Source organism: Muntiacus reevesi, chromosome 3 (assembly GCF_963930625.1).
Source record: "Muntiacus reevesi chromosome 3, mMunRee1.1, whole genome shotgun sequence".
Classification (NCBI taxonomy): Eukaryota; Metazoa; Chordata; class Mammalia; order Artiodactyla; family Cervidae; genus Muntiacus; species Muntiacus reevesi.
The window spans coordinates 203,580,521-203,600,781 of record NC_089251.1 but is presented as its reverse complement, the minus strand read 5'-3'; the positions used below and the strand labels follow the sequence as shown (position 1 = coordinate 203,600,781).

At 48.6% G+C, this 20,261-nt stretch overlaps 1 protein-coding gene across 1 annotated transcript; it reads left to right on the top strand.

Annotated features, from left to right (window-relative positions):
* Positions 1–137: 137 nt before the first annotated feature.
* On the top strand, positions 138–19,976 carry LOC136165258 (5-hydroxytryptamine receptor 5B-like). Its single transcript, XM_065931405.1, has 2 exons — positions 138–4,750; positions 17,944–19,976. The coding sequence occupies exons 1-2, from the start codon at positions 3,824–3,826 to the stop codon at positions 18,274–18,276; spliced, it is 1,260 nt and encodes a 419-aa protein (XP_065787477.1). The 5' UTR covers positions 138–3,823; the 3' UTR covers positions 18,277–19,976.
* Positions 19,977–20,261: the final 285 nt, after the last annotated feature.

Here is a 20,261-nt window from a genome sequence, read left to right as displayed (position 1 = left end):
TACTGGCTCTCCACGTTTCCCAAGTTCATGGGGTTCTAGAAAGGGCCCCAGGCTGGACCCTGCGTAGGCAGGGGGTTGGGTTACAGAGAGGAACACTCAGCTCGGGGACTCCTCACGTCGTAGTAATGGAAGCAAGCTTGCCCTTGGCCCGGGAGAGGGATTCCTTCACCCTGTAAGGTGGCCTGCTGCACACACAACTCTAAGAGAGAGCCTGGATAACAACGAATCCGCACCTGGTAACCTCGGCCTGCCTACATGAATGTGCAGGCCTGGATCACCTCTCCCAACTGTGCCTCAATTTACTCATTCAACATATCCATTCAAATTTATTGTCACCTTCTGTGTACCTGGCACTAAAATTCAGTTGACCCTTGAACAACAGCGGTGTGAACTGCACAGGTATACTTATGCACAGATTTTTTTTTTCTGTAAATACCTCTTATAGTACCATTCACCAAGCAGTTGTTTGAATCAGTGAATGTAGAATTGCAGATAGGAGGACTGATTGTAAAGTTATAGGTAGATTTTCCACAGTGCAACACCCCTAATCCCCAGCTCCAGGTTCAACTATAGATGCTCAGGATATAGTGGTGAATATATTTCCTGCCTAAGAAGAGCTTGGGCTTCCCTTGTGGCTCAGATAGTAAAGAATTCGCCTACAATGCAGGAGCCCAGGGTTCTATCCCTGAGTCAGGAAGACCCCCTGGAGAAGGGAATGGCAACCCACTCCACTATTCTTGCCTGGTGAATTCCATGGGCAGAGGAGCCTGGTGGGCTACAGTCAATGGGGTGGGAAAGACCTGGACACCACAGAGCAACTAACAAATGCTTTCACTTTTCTTTCAAAAAGAGCTTTCATAGTAGGGAGGCAGATAGCAAAAAGGAATTAAACAAATAACCTGATTTCCATGAACTGTTGTGAAGACAAATAAAGCAGAAGAGTGGGACAGAGCTGCCTTTCAATAGAGTGATGGATTGTAGATCTGATGATCAGGGATGGTCTGAGATGGTAACACTGGACCAGAGGCCAGAAGGAAATAAGCAAATGAGCCACATGACTACCTGAGGGAAGAGCATCCCAGGGACCAGCACACCCACACCCCATAGCACTGGGAATGGGATGTGCTTGTACCTTCAAGAATAAGAGCCAGGGGTCTGGAGTGTGGTGAGCAAGGGAGAGTAGTCAGAGATGAGAGGAGGAAAGCCCAAGAGATAATATAGCTTTGTAATGGGGACAATATAGTTTTTTAACATGACAAGCAGACTTATCACATGAAACAATTTATATAAAAGAGTTCAATAGGGTGGGAGGTGGGAAAGAGGTCCAAGAGGGATGGAACATATGTATACCTATGGTTGATCCGTGTTAATGTATGGCAGAAACCAACACAATATTGTAATTATCCCTCAATTAAATAATTTTTAAGTAAATAAAAAAAAATAAAAGAGTTCAATAAAAACCATCAAACTGAACCCCCAGTCCAGTGTATGGAGGGCTGCTGGGTATCAAGGACAGATGGGGGAGGGGACCAGAAGAGTTGAGTCCTGCTTCCACCATCAGTTAACAGGCAACAAACCTCTCACTGTTTCTCCATCTGCAAGTGGGTAAGATCAAGTGAAGTAAAAGGTGTGAATGTATTGTGTGGTTACAAATATTTGAGAGAGTACCACTGGAAAAATACAATCTTCGTCAAAAGGTCACAAGAGAATGGAATTTAAGCTTTGAAATAGAAATTTAAAATAGTAGCAGCAGTCATCATTTATTGAACTTTTAGTAAACTATTAAACTATAGCTTTATAATAATCTCATGACAGTTATAATTAGCCTCATTTTAAAAATGAGAAAACAGTCTCAGAAAGCTTAAGTTGCTCAAGTCTCTGACTTAATACATGGAACAACATAAAAAAACATAACTATGAAGAGTATATATAGCAACATGAAAAATATTAAGAGAAATCTGCAAAATAAAAAATTGATTTTAGGCATGAAAAATGTATGTGGATATATGCAAAGGACAGAAAACAAAAGCATGCCCTGCATCTGACTGAGGCAAGATGAATACTTTTACATTTTTGATATTTTTTGCTCTTGTTAGAATGTTTGCCAAATAAAATAGGGAGAAAATTCTTGTGAAACCATTTAAAAAACTAGTCCCCATTTTTTTCCCTAAAGGATGGTCTTTGTTATGTCAATTTTCTCAACACCATCCCAAATCCAGCTTTCTCCACGTTTCCTGCAAACCCTGCTCCTCGGCATTTACACCTGCTTGTCCATCTCCAGGTGGCTTGACCCCAGCTACTCACACTCTGGCCAGGTCCCATCCTCCATGTATCTCTGTGCGACACTGAAGTGCCTGCCTAACCATTCAGTAAGCCTAAGGACTGCTCCCACCACAGCGTCCCCCTCTCTGTGATCTCTGAACACTTCATCAATTTCCATTACTTTTATCAACCACGTGACCATTATGCCTGAAAGTCCAAGTATTTTCACTCCGACTCCTTTGCCTGGAGTGATTCTGTTTGTGTCAGCAAGAGCAGTCCCACACAGGATGCAGAGCATCCCAGTCTGTGAATGGCTAAGGAAGGGAGAGCAAGGACATTCTCTCTGTCCTTGATCCCCAAAGATTTCTCCAGATGCCAGGGGTGGGATGCTCAGAGGACCAGGGAAGAACCCCCATCACCCACTGCAGCTTAGGGTATTTTTCCACAGAAAGCCCCTTCTGCAGACCCTGCTCAGCCTGAGGCTCGGTGTTAATAAGAAACCAAGCTGTCCTGACAAGAGATGGGGCAGTTTGGGCTCTGTGTCCTTTACATTTCTACTCTGCTCCCAGGAACAGGCTGGAAGGCAGCTTTAAGTTGATTGCATTATGATTGAACTGTTTTTTAAAGTGTAAAGAGACTGAAAACGGGGGAGGCGGGCGGGTTAGGGGAATTTCACTTCCCATTGGTCTCCACCTTTGTCCAGAGGTCAACAAAATAGAGCTCCATCTTCACCCTGGATGTGAAGAACTGGAAGACGTGCCCCAGGATCAGGCACTTCGGCAACTGCAAAGGGAGGGCGGGGTGGAAAGCCAGTGAGGTTGGGTTGGAGAGGGAGAGGAGGTGGTGGACACGCCCTTCTCAGGGCCTCGGCCAAAACGCATAGAAGCCGAGTTCTCTCTAAGAGCCAGAGAGAGAACTTCTCAAGGCAGCACGAATCATCAGAGGGGCGGAAGGGTAGTAAGGGAAGCCGCAGGCAGGATGGAGCCGGGTCCAAGAGCTTCCTGTTGAGCATCCCTAACACCTGAGTCCCTAGCTCACACCCACTTAGGATGGAGATCTAGGAAAGCGGAACCTCTCGGTCCCGGACAGGGCCGGTCCCTCTGTTTCCAGATGTCAAACCGTACCTCGGGCGAGTCCCGGGGATCCGGCTATGGAATTCCTAGGCGGTTGTGAGCCTTCTTCGGGGACTCCCGCGTTAGGGTTCTCTCCGTGCAGAGGGGAGAGGGGGACCCACGGGACAGTCCGAAGGCCCTGCTGCAATCGGCTGGTTCCCCAGACCACGCCGCCCTCGCCCACCCGGGTGTAGCTCAGCTCAGGCCGCCGGGCGCGGAGTCGCGGGCCGCTCTCCAAACCCACTCTGCGCGCGGACACCCGCCACGCCCTCGGGCTCCCAGCCCTGTGACAGCCCGCTGCCCTGGGAACCGCGAGGAAAGGCAGGAGGGACTGGCGCGGGGACTAAGGTGACGAGTCGGACTCCTGAGGGGCCCACTCTTTTCTCCACTGGAAAGAGACCCCCGAGGACTCAACGGCGAGGCGCCAGAGGGGCGGGGAGCCGCGGCCCATGAGGGACCAGAGTAGGGCAAACCGGACTCCTGTCTGCCCTCCCCATCACGCAAGGCCCCCTTCCACGCCCTCACTCGCCGCGTCCACGCCAAGCCCAGGGCGCGCTTGCGTCCCCGCGGGGGAGCCGGGATCCCGCGCGCCGCGCGCTATGGAGGCAGCTAACCTCTCGGTGGCCTCCACCGGCGTCGCCCTTCGCCTGGGACCCGAAGCCTTCAGCAGCAGCCCAAACCCAAGCGCGGTCGTCGGATCGACCGCAGGCGGCGCGGCCCCGCCGGGCCGAGAACCGCCCTTCTCCGTCTTCTCGGTGCTGGTGGTGACGCTGCTGGCGCTGCTGATCGCGGCCACGTTCCTGTGGAACCTGCTGGTCCTGGTCACCATCCTGCGCGTCCGCGCCTTCCACCGTGTGCCGCATAACTTGGTGGCCTCGACGGCCGTGTCGGACGCGCTGGTGGCCGCGCTGGTGATGCCCCTGAGCCTGGTGAGCGAGCTGTCGGCTGGGCGACGGTGGCGGCTGGGCAGGAGTCTGTGCCACGTGTGGATCTCCTTCGACGTGATGTGCTGCACCGCCAGCATCTGGAACGTGGCGGCCATCGCCCTAGACCGCTACTGGACTATCACGCGCCACCTGCAGTACACGCTGCGCGCCCGCCGCCGCGCCTCGGTGCTCATGATCGCGCTCACCTGGGCGCTCTCGGCGCTCATCGCCCTCGCACCGCTGCTCTTCGGCTGGGGCGAGGCGTACGACGCTCGACTCCAGCGCTGCCAGGTGAGCCAGGAGCCCTCCTACGCCGTCTTCTCCACCTGCGGCGCCTTCTACCTGCCGCTCGGCGTGGTGCTGTTTGTCTACTGGAAGATATATAAGGCGGCCAAGTTTCGCTTCGGTCGCCGCTGCAGGGCTGTGCTGCCCTTGCCCTCCACCGTGCAGGTGAGGCGCGGGCTGGGGAATGGGGATTTGGGAAAGGGGTCGCCGGGGGACGAGGAAGTCTGGCGAAAGGGAGAGCTGGAGGTGCAAGTTTGCACACTTGGCGCAAGCTTTTCAGGTTGGCCAGCCTGAGCGCACGCGGAGTTTGCCATCTGCTCTGCTGCAGCCCTCGCGGAGGAGCTCCGCATCCGCGCCTAGCGCGCACACGAGGGGTTCATGCGTGGATGGTGTGCGGTGGGGAAAGGAGATCCAGCACCTGCCCACTCGGACTGGAGCCGGCGCGGCCACCACGCGGCTGGGAGGGGCGGCAGGGGCAGTGTTCCTCGGTAGCGTTGAGCTCGCGGCGGATCCACGGCGCCCTCCGTTGCTTTTCCCCTGGAGCTATTGTGTCCGTGGGAGTTCTCAGCCGCCAATTTCCTAGCCCCGGCTAGGCCAAGCGTGACGGCAGGGGGCTGGTAATTCGTCCTGCCGTTGAACACATTTCTGTGACCATTCGCCCGGTATTTTTGTCTCCACTGCACCCTCATTCACCCCTGCAGTCCCGAGACTATTCACGCTATTGGCCAGCTTCCTGCCAAGGGGAAAGTGAGGATAAAGATGAATCCTAGTATCACTTTTCTTTCACTATGTCAACCTCAGTGCTATCCTTTGGAAAGAGATAGAAAGCTCAGGACCTTGGGGCAGTTATTTAATCTCTGTGGGCGTTGTTTCCTGCTCTTTAGACTGGTTAATTCCTAAGTTAATAGGGCTCTTGGCTTACGTGAGATAAAGAATGCAAACCTCTGGCACAGTGCCTGGCAAACGGCGGTGGAGGGGTTCGCAGAGCTGCCTGGAGTGAGGGCATCCTCAGGGCCGGGCTTTGCCTGGCAATCTACAATGCGCGCCGGAAACGAAGGAATGAGAGGGAGGAGCCCGCATTTGGCAGAACTTCTCTCCACTGTCTTTAGAATGAGGGCTTTCTGCTTTTTTTGTTTGTTGTTTAGTCTGTAATTCCTGTCAGACTCTTGAGACTCCATGGACAGTAACCCGCCAGGCCCCCTCTGTCCATGGGATTCTCCAGGCAAGAATACTGGAGTGGACTTCCTTTTCCTTCTCCAGGGGATCGTCCCCACCCAGGGATCGAACTTGTATCTCCTGCTTGGCAGGTAGATTCTTTACCCCTGAGCCACCTGGGAAGCCTCTCTGCCTTTTGGTCAGACCCTAAGAGACCCTAACTCCCTCCTCTGGAGCTCACTTTGTGGGCTTCAGGCCCTCAGTCCTGGAGAATAATAGGAATTATTGCCTCTTTCCTAATACAATGTATGGGCCAGGGGAAGGGGACACGAGGTGGGAAAGAAAGGGGGTCAGTTTTTTTGTTGTTAGCTTTGTTTTAATTCTGTAAGTTAACTCAGATGCTTAGGTTATTCAAATATGTGTATTTTTAAAAGCAGGCATCTCCCGCCCCCCCACACCCTTCATGAAATGGCAGAGGAGTTTTGTAGGATAAAACAGGAATGTCAAGTCTATAATTGGAAAGTGTTGTTAAGCAAGAGCTTTATTCAGAATTAATGATGTCCTTTGAAAGGTCCCTTGGAAATGCCTGGGGTGATTATCCTTTTTCTATCTGATTGCCAAGGCAGGGCAAACTTTTACTGGCTACATCAATCCAGGGTGCACCCTGAGAAATCATGGTGAAATGCATGCCAGAAAGGCTTGCCACGCCTGAGTTTAGTGTTCATTTTTGACAGACCCTATTCAAGCAGTTGATAGCAAAGCAGATGTGCCTCAATGATCGGGGAGCTGGACAGTCAGGATGGTCACTGGTAGGGAGAAAGTTCTCTGGGAGGCAGGGCGGCCTGGTGATTTAGCCACCTGCCAGCCATGAGCTTCTTTCCCATTTTGGGCTGCAAGCTTTCTCCTCTAAGACACAGCATTGGTCTAAGTCACGGCTAAGAGTCTTGAATCATATGATGCCGAGGCTGTAGATGAGATGGGTTCAAGAACATCCTGCTTCTTTAGACTCCAGCAAGCCATCACTCAAACTCCTGGGTAATGTTGCAGAGTCAGCAGTTGCAAGCTTGTTGACCACACCCAAACAGAAGTTTTAACTAATGTGCCAGAAATACTCTCCCTGTGTCTTCCCCCACCTGCTTTATAAAAAATTTTAGTAGGAGGATAGTTGCTTTATGATGTTGTGTTGGTTTCTGCTGTATAAGAACATGAACCAGCCACGAGTACATATAACCCCCTCTCTCCTGAGCCTCCTTTCCACCCCTCTCCTTCCGTCCCACCCTTCTAGGTCATCACAGGGGCTGGTCTGGGCTCCCTGTGTTACACAGAAGCTTCTCACTAGCTGTTTCACACGTGCTAGTGCATATATGTCAATGCTACTCTCTCTGTTTATCCCCCACTCTCCTTCCACCCCTGTGTCCCCAAGACCATCCTCTAGATCTGCATTGCTAGTCTTGCCCTGCAAATAGGTTCATCAGGACCATTTTCTAGATTCCATATATATGCATTAACATGTGATACTTGTTTTTCTCTTCCAGATTTATTTCACTCTGTATAACCTGCTTTTCTCTGCATTCCAGGGGAAATGAGTAGAGTTGAATTTAGGTCCTGCAAAATGTCTTTATTGCTTTTTGTGGGTGATGGGAGCATTTAGGAAGGCAGAAGGCCTCTGTTCATGAGGTTGCGCTCACCCTTCACCGTTTTCAGGATTCTGTGACTAGGTCCCAACACTAAAATAGGATCAGGGAGGAATCTGCAATCATGCCTCAAGTTTTGAAAGTAGACATGGAAAGAAATGCTGACTGAGTTCCTTCCCTCTTCCAGGCACAGTGACCCTTTACCTTCTTCCTCTTATTTAATCCTTAGGCTCCAGACACATTGGCAATACAGCGTCTGTTTGTTAGGATAAGCTAAGATACGCTGAGTAACGCAGAAGCCCCAGACTAACGGTTTAACCCAGGTTCACGCAAAGTTCAGTGTGGGTCTGGTGGGCCCCTCCCCTGCTCAGCTCTCCTCCAGGCAGTGACTTGTGGATCCAGGCCCCTTGTCATCTTTAAGTTATGCTGTCTTGAACATGTGGTTTCTGAGGTTGCTGTGGAAGAGGAAGTGAAACCTGGAGATACAGCAGCTTCTACCTGCCTTACCCAGAAGAGCCCCTTCTGGGCACAGTCCATTGGCCAGACGCTGTCTGTGAAGACTAGGGGAGCCTATGACTCTTTGGTGAGCATTAGCCATCTTTGCCACACAGCTCTCATTTTTGTTCTTGTTCAGTCTTTAAGTTGTGTCCATTGAGTTGGGGATGCCATCCAACCATGACAGGGGATGGTCTGTCACCCCCTTCTCCTCCTGCCCTCAATCTTTCCCAGCATCAGGATCTTTTCCAATGAGTCGGCTCCTCACATCAGGTTGCCAAAGTATTGGAGCTTCAGCTTTAGCACCAGTCCTTCCAGTGAATATTCAGGGTTGATTTCCTTTAGGATTGACTGGTTTGATCTCCTTGTAGTCCAAGTGACTCTCAAGGGTCTTCTCCAGCACCACAGTTCAAAAGCATCCATTCTTCAGATGATCCAATTCAGGTCCCATAAAGTGAGTTCATCCATGACCTCACAGTTATTGCGTGGAGAAGCTAAAGTCTGTCCTGGATCTATCAATAAAATCACTGTTCTTTTCATCCCTTTTTCATTATGCTGTGTTCTCTGCAGAAATTTAATTTCTGAGCACTGTCACAAGCATCTAGAACTTCATGGGAGTGAGACAGTCGTATCCCAGTCAAGGTGGGTCATGGGGATGTCAACTAAAAACAACAACAAGAAAAAAGCAACCTAAAAGTTGAGAATGTTGGCAGACATTCTGAGAACTTCATCCTGGAAGACAGGTTCTCAGATAGCTCTGAGGTACTCATTGTGTCATCTTATTGCAACCCCATGGGCTGTGGCCTCCCAGGCTCCTCTGTTCCTAGGTTCTCCAGGCAAGAATACTGGAGTGGGTCGCCATTTCCTTCTCCAGGTATTTTCCTGACACAGGGATCCAACCTGTGTCTCCTGTGGGTTCTGCATTGGCAGGTGGATGGCAGCCCATCCATAGGGAGCAGGATCTCAAAACTGTGAACTCTTTTGTAGGAGAGTTGAAAAACAAGTGAATACAGAGGCACCACCAGCTTCTCTCTGGAGTGGGGGTTAATTCCCATCTGCATCCTTTTTTCCCCACCTCATAGATGGGACACCATGATATAGTATATTCTGCTGTCCCTAATGCACCCCCCGTGGGGTATAATTGTTTCCTACTATCCTATACTCTTTACTGCTTAGAAGAGGAAAAAAGCAAAGTCAATAGAGATTGTTTGGTTGGTTTTTAAAATGCAACATTAAACATTTTGTTCATTTTAATTGTTTGTCTGATAGCTGTGCCTGATACCAAGGCATGCTTACTTATTAGGCATAGTGGATATACCACCGAGAGCTGCCATACTTTTAGGGGCCCATGGAAATTGTTTAATTTCTTTTAGAGGGAAAGTGAATATAATAGTAGTGAATAGGTAATAATGAGTTCAGCCTTGATTATATTAGTCTTTATAATAATACCATAAAATATAATTTTTAATATTTTTTAATGGAAGAAAGGCCCACAGAGGCATGGATGCCTCAGGCTCAAGAAGGTTATAATGCAGCCTTGGTTGATACCTTCTTTCATTCACTCAATCAATAAACATGTGCTGGGAGACAGTGTGCACATTAGTTAAGAACTTGGGATTTGGAAACAAGGAGACCTGTATTTCAATTCTTTTTGTTCCACTTATTAACTCTCTAGCCAAGTGAGTTCAGCTCCATCTGCATTTCCCTGTAGGTAAAATAGAAATATTGCTCTTAACATTCTTGTGAAGAGTAGATGAGATAACAGTGTATATGGAGTAACTAAAATAGTAAACCCTAAATGATGGCCACTGTACTGCTTTTGTTACTATTTTTTGCAACTTTTCTTATAAGTTGTAAATAATAAGTTATTATTTTATACCTGTTACTGCTGTTGCTCACCATTATAGGTGGATTAGCTAGTTATTTCTTAACAATTACCCCTATGTTTAGTGTCTTCAAACAACAAACATGCATGAACTCAGTTTCTGTGGGTCTGGCACTGGGAACAGCTTAGCTGGGTGTTCTGGTCCAAGGTCCTTTGTGGTTGTTGCTGTGCCTCACACGGCTGTTAGCGGAGGGCCCTACAGGGCTGCCTGGGTGTCGTCCCCGATACAGTGGCCGGCTTCCCCCAGTCTGAGAGTGAGGCAAGGGGGAAACTGCAGTGCCTTTTTTTTTTTTTTTAACTGCAGTGCCTTTTATGAGCTGTCTCAGAAGCTACGTTTCATCACTTCCCCTAAAAGCTATTCATTAGAAGTGAGTCACTAACTCCACCCCACCCTCAAGGGAAGGCGAATTAGGCTCCACTTTTGGGAGATGAGTGAAAGAACCTGTGAATGTATTTTAAAATCACCCCAAAAGGCCACGCAGATGTTATTCAAGGTTATTTGACTTACGCATATTTGACCTGCGCATCAGGCAACATGGGAGCCTCTGAGGTTTCGTAGGAGTGGTCTCTGCTCTCCAGGGGTTCATGCTGCTGCTGCTGCTGCTACGTTGCTTCAGTGGTGTCTGACTCTGTGCGATCCCATAGATGGCAGCCCACCAGGCTCCCCCGTTCCTGGGATTCTCCAGGCAAGAACACTGGAGTGGGTTGCCATTTCCTTCTGCAATGCATGAAAGTGAGAGGTGAAAGTGAAGTCGTTCAGTTGTGTCCAACTCTTAGCGACTCCATGGACTGCAGCCTATCAGGCTCCTCCGTCCATGGGATTCTCCAGGTAAGAGTGCTGGAGTGGGGTGCCATTGTCTTCTCCAGGGATTCATGTTAGTAAACCACAATTACAGAATTATAAATGTAATAGTCTTTAAAATTTTTATTTTATTTTTTTGTCTGTGCTATGTCTTCGTTGCTGCACGAGGTCTTTCTCTAGTTGTGGTAAGCGGGAGCTACCCTCTAGGTGTGGTGTGAGGTCTTACTGAAGTGGCTTTTCTTGTTGTGGACCACAGGCTCTTGGGCACACAGGCTTCAGTAGTTGTGACTTGCGGACTCTGGAGCTCGGGCTTAGTAACTGTGATGCACAGGCTTAGTTGCCCCGCAGCATGTAGGATCTTCCTGGACCAGGGATTGAACTTGCATCTCCTGCTTTGGCAGGCAGATTCTCAGCCACTGGATCACCAGGGAAGTCCGCAATGATGTCTTACAAGTGTTCTGTCCAAAGTACAGTGGTCTTGAAAGACTGATAGTATTTGTGAAAGCACTTTGTAACCTGTAAAGGTCAAAATAAATGTATAGTATTGAACTATCAGGTTTGTGACGACTTGGATCTGAATTTTAGGTAATGTCATATTACAAAATATTTGCCTCTCCGAACTTAACCCTCCACATTAGATTTGTGTTGTAAGCATACAGTATATAAAGCCCTAAGTGACCTAAAGACTATACAGAATACTTGATGTTTTTGTCACATCTTCAATGTTTAGCTGCCATTTGTTCCACCCCAAAGACTAAGGGGCTGTTGATCTTGTGGACCTAGCCACGTGTGGGACCAGAGTTCAGTCAGAGCTAAGCTCTGGGAAGAGGATGGTGGAAAATCACCACCCTTATTCTGATTCCATCTATTAAAAGAAATATGACTCAAGCCAGTCCCATGCCAGCATGCAAGACTATTTTAACATAAGAAAAGTAAATTTTATTCATCAAACTGTAAGGTTATTTTAACTTTAGGAAAGTAAAGTCTATTCATCAAATTGTATGGTAACGATACATCTGACTTATCATTTGATTCTTTTAAGCCTGATGCCTAATTGTCTGAGAGTTTCCAGAACTACTTGTGTGGACAAAGGAGCGTTTTCTCTAGACTTTTTAGAAATACCCCTGGCTTTCCCCTCTCTAGAAACCTTTTCCTTGTTCTCTTCCATTGTTACATTCACTCTGCTTCTTTACTTCTGCTTCCATTTCTCTTTTCCCTGGTTGGATTGTTGGGGAAAGTGCAGGGGAGACGAAGGGCGATGTAGACCAAGTATGGTGCAGGGATCAGGTGTCTGTCCAGTGACCTTGCAACAAGCTACTTCTTAAATCCGTGTAGTTCTCGGAGAAGATTGAGTTTCTCAGTAGAAGAATGAGATTCAAATTCCATGGTTATTAACCCTTTCATAGGTCACAGAGTTCCTTGAAAATTAAAGAAAGCTTTGGACTGGCTGCTCAGAAAGGCTTGTAGGCGCCTGCTTGCCCAGTGTTCCTAGGGCACTGCCTGAAGCCTGTTTGGAGGGTGATCCTCAGTCTGGCCTCCCACCCACTCTTCAGAAGAATGGAACCCACAGTGCAGTGGGAACTGAGACTCTCCACAGCACGGGCAGTGGTTGTCAGGGGAGCCGTGGCCCTCTAGGCAGCCATGTCAAGACCCCGGGGCTGGAGAAAGCCTGCGCAGAAGGCAAGACTTCCCCTCTCTCCATTACACCCTCCTTCTATGCCAAGACTCTCTGGCCTGGGAGTCTGGGGACCTCAAGGTAAGAACTCACACAGAGGACCTTCCATTGGCCTCCACCCGCAAAAGAGAATGACTAGATCTGATGATATTAGAACGGAAACAAATGTTGCATAATTTTAAGTAACACACTTGATTACAGTTTCCTTTCCTCCGTATTAACTCCAGTGAGTTCTTAGCCATCCCAGGGTAATTGAGCACCCCCACCACCAAATTCATATTTTCCAAATGTAATAATTGTAGTGATTGTCCTTTATGTTATGATCATACCTGAGTTTAGCATAACTGTTCTTTGTGGTGTATGTAATTACACTCAAGGGAAAGGTAATTTTTTTCAAGCTCAGCAGTGCTCTGCTTTTATTTATTAATCTGTTTTTTTTTTAATAAGAAAACATCTTTATTTTCTGGTTTCTTTTGCACAAGGGAAGCTGCTGAGAAAATTTCCTGTTGTAGTTTGTTAGACAAGTTAGACATTAGACAGCTTCTGTTTACTTTGAGGGGATATTTTGGTTAGTTTTCTCTTCAAGGTGCCTTTGAGAGGTGCAGCTTGGAGCTTGGTTATCTCCGTACAGCACGGGCAGAGAGAATGGCACTCTGGGTACTCCATCTCCTGACCTGCTGAGCTCTGGATAGAAATAGGGAATTCCAGTTACAATCCGGATTGCCTTCAACCAAGACCGGATGCCTCTGAATGTCCTCCGTCCTCTCCCAGAGCTCTCAGTGCTTGGTTAGTCCCTGGGATCGGCATGTCCCCACCACCAGCCTTGTGAAGAGCCTCGATATAGTGGATGTGTCAACACCCAAGCTAGTTGGTTTCAGGAGTGATTAGGAACCATCTTTCTTTTTTCTGCTTTCCTTTTCTAGTTCTTCTTAGGGTGTTCATCTGACGACACTGGCGGTTTACACATGTTTGTGGGTGCTTCCTGTGGCAGCTGGATTTTCTTTTTAATTAGAGGGGAGGGAAGGCACACTCCTTTTACTTAGAGGGACATAACGTTGACATCTCTGAGTTCCTGCCACGTACTACTGTCTCACTGTCATCCTCCAGGAAGCCCACCATATATGACAGATAAAGATCTTCATCGCTGGAAATGCAAAAATGGGAGCTCAGATTGGAATCCTGCCTAAGCCCTAATTTGCTCTGAGCCTTGGTTTCCTTACTCCTTAGTCACTGGATGCTGTTATAACTGAGTCAGATGGTGTGTGGAACCACATGGCCAGCAGCAGATGACTGTCAGGAATGCTGAGATTCCTCCCTGCTGGCAAGCTCACAAGTCAGCCTACCCTAGTTTACTGGACACTGACAAAAGACAGGAGACTTCTGGGTCAGAGTCAAAGGATGTTATCACTCGTGGTTCACAGGCAGCATGAACTTCATGTGTGCATCTCTTCTCTTCCCTTCGAAGTCCCTTGCGACTGACATGGAGTGGGCCAGTTGGATTTGCATCACAAATAGTAGGGAAACTCCCAGATTAGGGAACTCAAGTCGGTACAGCCCAGGACTGAACAGTATATAAACCTGCCCTTTGCTTTTCGGAAACCTGAATCTTTAATAATGGGTTGCAGGTAAATCTGTCTTCTTTTCTACTGGGAGATACTCTCTCACTCTTCCAAGACTGTTTGTTATACAAACATCCTTGACAGGCTGGTCCGAAACAAGAGCTGTCAGTGCCTTTGCTGGCAAAATGTGTAGAAACACAGGAGACTTAAAAGAGACTTGTCTCCCCCAAATAACTTTTTATTTAGTGTTTGTTGAGATTTTACTATAGACCATACATTACACTAGGTGATGGGGACGCTTCAGTGGACGGGACACTCGTGTTCCTGCCCTCCTGGAGTGTTGATCGTGACACAATATTCACAGTCAGCATGAAGATTCAGAATCTGTGCCTTGGTATCAGAGTGCTTATGAGAATAGTGGGACAGGATATTTGAAATTGGGACTTCATGAAAAATTCCAGTTCATAGTCCCTACATGCACTAGTCCAGTCTAGTGTTCTTTGCTCAGTCGTGTCCAACTCTTTGTGACCCCAGAGACTGTAACCCGCCAGGCTTTTCTGTCCATGGGATTCTCCAGGCAAGAATACTGGAGAGGTTGCCATTCCATTCTCCAGGAGATCTTCCTGACTCAGGAACTGAATCCGGGTCTCCTGCATTGCAGGCAGATTCTTTACTGTCTGAACCATCAAGGAAGCCCCGGGAGATGATTAATAAATGTCAGCATATATTGTCTGGCTGATTTGGTCCTTAATTAACTTTAGATGGAAAAGCCTCAGATTCTATGGAGATGTTTAGGTGAACTCATCTTTTAGGTCATGTCTCACAATGGCAGAGAGAAGCCAAAGAGGCCTGGAGCCAGACAGATGGGCAGGCACCTTGGTTCTGCTTTGCCCTGCTCGTGTGACCTTGCTCGTAACATCTGATATCTCCAAACGTCCGTGTACTCAGAGCACCTGTCCTGTTACAGCAGGACAGAAGGTGGCAGGTGCTACTGGTTCTGCGCCTTCAACAGCCAGTATTTTAACCTTCAGATGAGTGGATTCTAAGAGCCTGAGGCCTTTTAAGCCAGAATGGTCAGTTTTACAACAGGTGTAGGGAGGATTGTCAGGGCTTCCGAGGTGGCTCAGATAGTAAAGAATCTGCCTGCAATGTGGGAGATCTGGGGTTCAGTCCTTGGGTCAGGAAGATTCCCTGGAGAAGGAAATGGCAACCCACTCCAGTACTCTTGCCTGGAGAATCCCATGGACAGAGGAGCCTGGCAGGGCTACAGTTCATAGGATCATAAAGAGTCGGAAACGACTGAGGGAGTGACACTGCTAGAGAGCATTGTCAGGGCAAAGAGGCTGAGGAGACACCCACCCAGAGAGGAAAGATGGAGAAGCTCAGGGCTGGCCCCAGAGCTGACTGCTGGAGCCCCTAGACAGTTCCCAGGAAGCCAGAGACATTCATTCTGAAGGCATCCCAAGCATAAACGTGGTCCTAAAATAGGTTCTGTGTTTTCTCCACCGTCAAATGGAGATAATCGCCTGAAGGTTTGGCATGAGGGCGAATCAGAGTTAGTCATTACAAGTGTCTGTTTTTACAGTGGCTTTTCTGGAATTGTTCTTTGTCTTTTAGTTTTTTTCTATTTCTTCAGATGGAAAAAGCCATGCTTGTTCGTCTTCTAGCAAACCAGGGTCTGACCTCGCTGACTTGTTGACTTGGAGGCTGTTCTGGAAAGGTTGCATTGTCTGTCCTGTCCCTCCGCCCAGGATGCAGCAGGCTCAGGTGACAGGCTGTGAACACAGGCTCCACGTTGGTGGAGCAAAGCGGGACTCTGCTGGATGCTGCAGTGGTGGACGCTGAGGTGTTTTAAACCTAATTAGTGGATGTGCCTTTTCTGCTTCTCTTCCCCCAGGATCCTGTTTGAAGTGAATTGACCCCTTGTGTTTACTTTGTAGCATGACAAGGATTTGGAATTGTGTTAAGGGAGAAGGGAATTCAAGTGCCTGGGAGGTCATTGAGGTCAGCAGAAAAAATCTTTCCAAAAGTGCCCTTTAATGAGCTGAATGGGAGGAATACAAACAAACCACCCGCTGCCACTGCCTCTATAATATTGTTTCCTGCAGACAATAGACTGCTAATATCTGTAGGGGATTTTAAGATGTCAAGTTTTCTTCCTCAGACTTCCATTAGTGGATGGATGCTGGTCATCCATCATGTGAGAATTGGTCAGTGTCACCTCTTCTAAAGGGGAGAAATGAGCTTCAGCTCCTACCTGCCTCGGGTGGACCAGAAACCTTGGGATGGCTCATTAAAGAGGGGGTGCCCGCTGGTCTGTGCAGGGTGCTGTTTGCGGAGCCAGGACTGTATAAGGGGCAGAGCGGTGAGGGGAGGGACATGCTATTGGTCTCTCCTGGAGTCACCTGCCTTTTCCTTCTCTCTCTCTTGAGTGGCAGGAGGGAGGAGGCTGGGTTTACACTCAGAAAGGAAAGGACACAACTTTGTCCATATCACCATGATCTGTTTCAGGATGACTTAGTGATTTTCCAAATAAATAGAGATGAGTGTTGGGAGGAAGTAGCAGAGATGGAGAATTTGAAGGTAGAGCTTAGCGTGAGGAGCCGCAGGTTTGCAGAGATCAGACCACCTGGGTGCCTTCTAAGCTCCATCCTGCGCCAGGTGAGAGGAACCCGGGCTCCTCCCTTGGTGCCTGGAGGTCGGGTGGCTCTCCTGATGGCCGCTGCCAGCTGCGTCTGGGAGAGAAACGAGCTGCAGTCCTTGCCTGGGAGCCTCTTGCCTCTGTGTTTTCTCCAGCATCATGGCTGGCAGCCTTCTGGAAAGGAAGAGACACGCAGGTGAGGAGCGTGTGGTTGAAACGATCAGTCAACGTGGCATCTGTTTCCTAGGCTTTGACCGGGCGCCAGGTGGAGCCACCAGTTAGGTGCTATACAAGGAAAACCCAGCCTGCTGTAGTTCAGCTTGGGCCAGAGGGGCACCTCATGTGACACCCGTGATCGCACCCACGGCTACAAAGGAGGGGAACGTGGTGCCAGAGCACAGAGACACGTGACTGAGTTTAAGGGGGAAACGGGGCTGCTCTGAGAGGCTGGTGGCCTTTAAGCTGAGACTCAAGAGGCAGATAGGAAGCGACCAAAGGCTGAGGGTGAAAGGGTGGAGAGCAGCCAGAGGCTCCTTAAATGTTAGCTAATTATCACCACAAGGTCACTTACACTTGGCTTATTTTAAGCTAGGCAACACAAAATTATCTCCTAATTTAAAGTGAATCCACTTCACACAGTAATCATATAATTTCTTGCAATATTGATGTTTACAGGCGACCTGCCTCTCTGGCTGTGAACTTTGTGAGGGGCAGGCCTGGGTCTGTTCCATTCAGGGTCTGGGTCCCAGCCCACCCCCCTCCACAAGTACTGAGCTGTGAGTGCCTGTGGCAGGGGGTTGTGCTGGGCACCCACCCACATTCCCAGCGCTCATTCACGAGGGCCTTGTGGCGGGGAGGGGGCTTGGTCACCCGGCTTCATACAAGGAAATGGCTTGGCCAGTGGGGCTGGAGCTCAAGCCAGGGTCTGACATCAAGGCATGTGTTCTTAAGTGCCTCCCCCGCCCCCCTTTTTAGATCATATTATTATTTGATTGGGATTCCCTGGGGGCCCAGATGGTGAAGAATTATTTGTTCTAATATCTGACATTGTGGGGACCACCACCACTCTCAGTCCCTGAAGAACCTTCAGGACATATTTTAACCTACAGTTTCAAGAACTTTTCCACCTAGCGTTAATATTTGGGGGTGGATTATGGCATCAGTTGGGCTTCCCTGTTGGCTCAGGGGTTAAAAATATATCTACAATGCAGGAGACACAGGAGATGCCTGTTTGATCCCTGGGTCAGGAAGATCCCCTGGGGGAAGAAATGGCAACCCACTCCAGTATTCTTGCCTGGAAAACTCCATGAACAGAGGAGCCTGGTGGTCTACAGTCCTTAGGGTCGCAAGGAGTACTACACGACTGAGCACACGCATGTGATGATGATGGGTCAGTGCATCTCATATGGGGCTGGAGGGGAGGGGCTGGCCAAGGTTGGATGTATTGTATGTCACTGTATTGCCCAGCCTCACGCATTTTATCTTTGAATTATGCATTTCCTCTGTTCCCAGGGAAAGGAGGCCCCTCAGGAGGCTGAGATGGCGTGCAAGGCCCGCCGCCCCGCGGCAGCCTTTCCCCCGAGCGGAGCCTCGTGGCGGGAGCAGAAGGAGAAGCGGGCGGCCGTGATGGTGGGCATCCTCATCAGCGTGTTCGTGCTGTGCTGGATCCCCTTCTTCCTGGCCGAGCTCATCGGCCCCCTCTGCGCCTGCAGCCTGCCCCCCATCTGGAAAAGCGTGTTCCTGTGGCTAGGCTACTCCAACTCTTTCTTTAATCCCCTGATTTACACGGCGTTTAACAAGAACTACAACAATGCCTTCAAGAACCTTTTCACCAAGCAGAGATAAAGCCAGGGCTTGGAGAGGGGAGGGAACTGGAATTTCTCCCCTTCATTTGTGATCTGGGCCAGAGCCATCCCACCTCTGAGTATTAATGACATTTGGGAACCATAGCACTTGGGCCTGGACTGCAGGAGCAGCGAAGCCAAAGGCCCTCCAGAAAGACAGCAGGTGGGTGGCAAGCGTGCAGCTATGCCCTCTCACCGAGTGATGCAGACATTGCTAATTGAGCTCAGCATATCTTCCTGCTGAGTTGGAGCTCAGCCTCAGAATCCTTTCTGGACAGTGCATTCGGCAGTTATTGCCCATTGGCCAGAATTCATACGAGAGTGGTATGCCAGGTGGTGCTAGTGGAAAAGAAGCTGCCTGCCAATGCAGGAGATGTAACAGACATGGGTTCAGTCCCTGCGTCGGGAAGATCCCCTGGAGGAAGGCATGACAACCCACTCTGGCATTCTTGCCTGGAGAATCCCATGGACAGAAGAGCCTGGCGGGCTACAGTTCATAGGGTTTCAAAGAGATGGACATGACTGAAGCAACTAAGCACGCAGCATACCAGAGTGGAAGCTGATTTGCTCTTCCTTTGTCTCCTTACCATATTCTCAGCACAGGGCCCAGTGACCTGCTTGGTGGCAGAACGGGTACCTGGACTCAAGTCTGCCTGAATCTTAACATGGGAAAATGAAGGGAACACAACCAAAATCTGACTGGACTCCACATTTCAATGTTGGTTTGCATTTGGTACCATGAGACCCACACATGGTGTAGTGGTTCCACTTGTATTTTTCTACTTGGATTCCAGCAAGGGATTTAGAGGGAGAGCCTAGGTGTGGTTTGGAGGAGGGGACAGTGATATTTTTAGGCTTACTCTCACTATTGGATAGGCTGCTTTATCATTGTGTTCATTTGGCCTGGGCCTTGACTTCCATAAGATCATTATGGAAGCATCCCAGGCAGAAGGAATCAGTTACATTGAGTACTTCTTAAAAGCAAGTTGTCTGCTAATTTGATGGCAACTTCTGTTGGACCTTTCAGACTTCAACTTTTTCTTTACTTAGGCCTTCCCTGACTACTCACTATGATTACAAAACGCTCAATTTCTGAGACAGATCAGTTCAGTTCAGTCACTCAGTTGTGTCCGACTCTTTGCGACCCCATGAACTGCAGCACGCCAGGCCTCCCTATTCATCACCAACCCCAAACCTATGTCTGTTGAGTTGGTGATGCCATCCAACCATCTCATCCTCTGTCGTCCCCTTCTCCTCCTGCCCTCAATCTTTCCCAGCATCAGGGTCTTTTCAAATGAGTCAGCTCTTCGCATCAGGTGGCCAAAGTATTGGAGTTTCAGTTTCAACATCAGTCCTTCCAATGAACACCCAGGACTGATCTTCAGGATGGACTGGTTGGATCTCCTTGCAGTCCAAGGGACTCTCAAGAGTCTTCTCCAACACCACAGTTCAAAAGCATCAATTCTTCTGTGCTCAGCTTTCTTTATAGTCCAACTCTCACATCCATACATGACCAATGGAAAAACCATAGCCTTGACTAGACAGACCTTTGTTGTCAAAGTAATGTCTCTGCTTTTTAATATGCTGTCTAGGTTGCTCATAACTTTCCTTCCAAGGAGTGTCTTTTAATTTCATGGCTGCAGTCACCATCTGCAGTGATTTTGGAGCCCCCCAAAAATAGTCAGCCACTGTTTCCGTATCTATTTCCCATGAAGTGATGAGACCAGATGCCATGATCTTAGTTTTCTGAATGTTGAGCTTTAAGCCAACTTTTTCACTCTCCTCTTTCACTTTCATCAAGAGGCTCTTTAGTTCTTCACTTTCTGCCATAAGGGTGGTGTCATCTGTATATCTGAGGTTATTGAGACAGATCAGTTGATGATTAACTTTATGTAAAGGTGTACTTGTAATTCCTTTTATTTATTTTTGAACTTTTTATTTTGTATTGAGATATACAGCTATACCCTAATAAAAACAGCTCAAAAA

Bases quoted from the DNA above. Each gene is read 5' to 3' on its own strand.
- LOC136165258 (XM_065931405.1), top strand. From the start codon at position 3,824: ATGAGGGACCAGAGTAGGGCAAACCGGACTCCTGTCTGCCCTCCCCAT. The intron at 4,751-17,943 runs GTGAGGCGCGGG...CTCTGTTCCCAG, and splicing joins CCTTGCCCTCCACCGTGCAG to GGAAAGGAGGCCCCTCAGGA.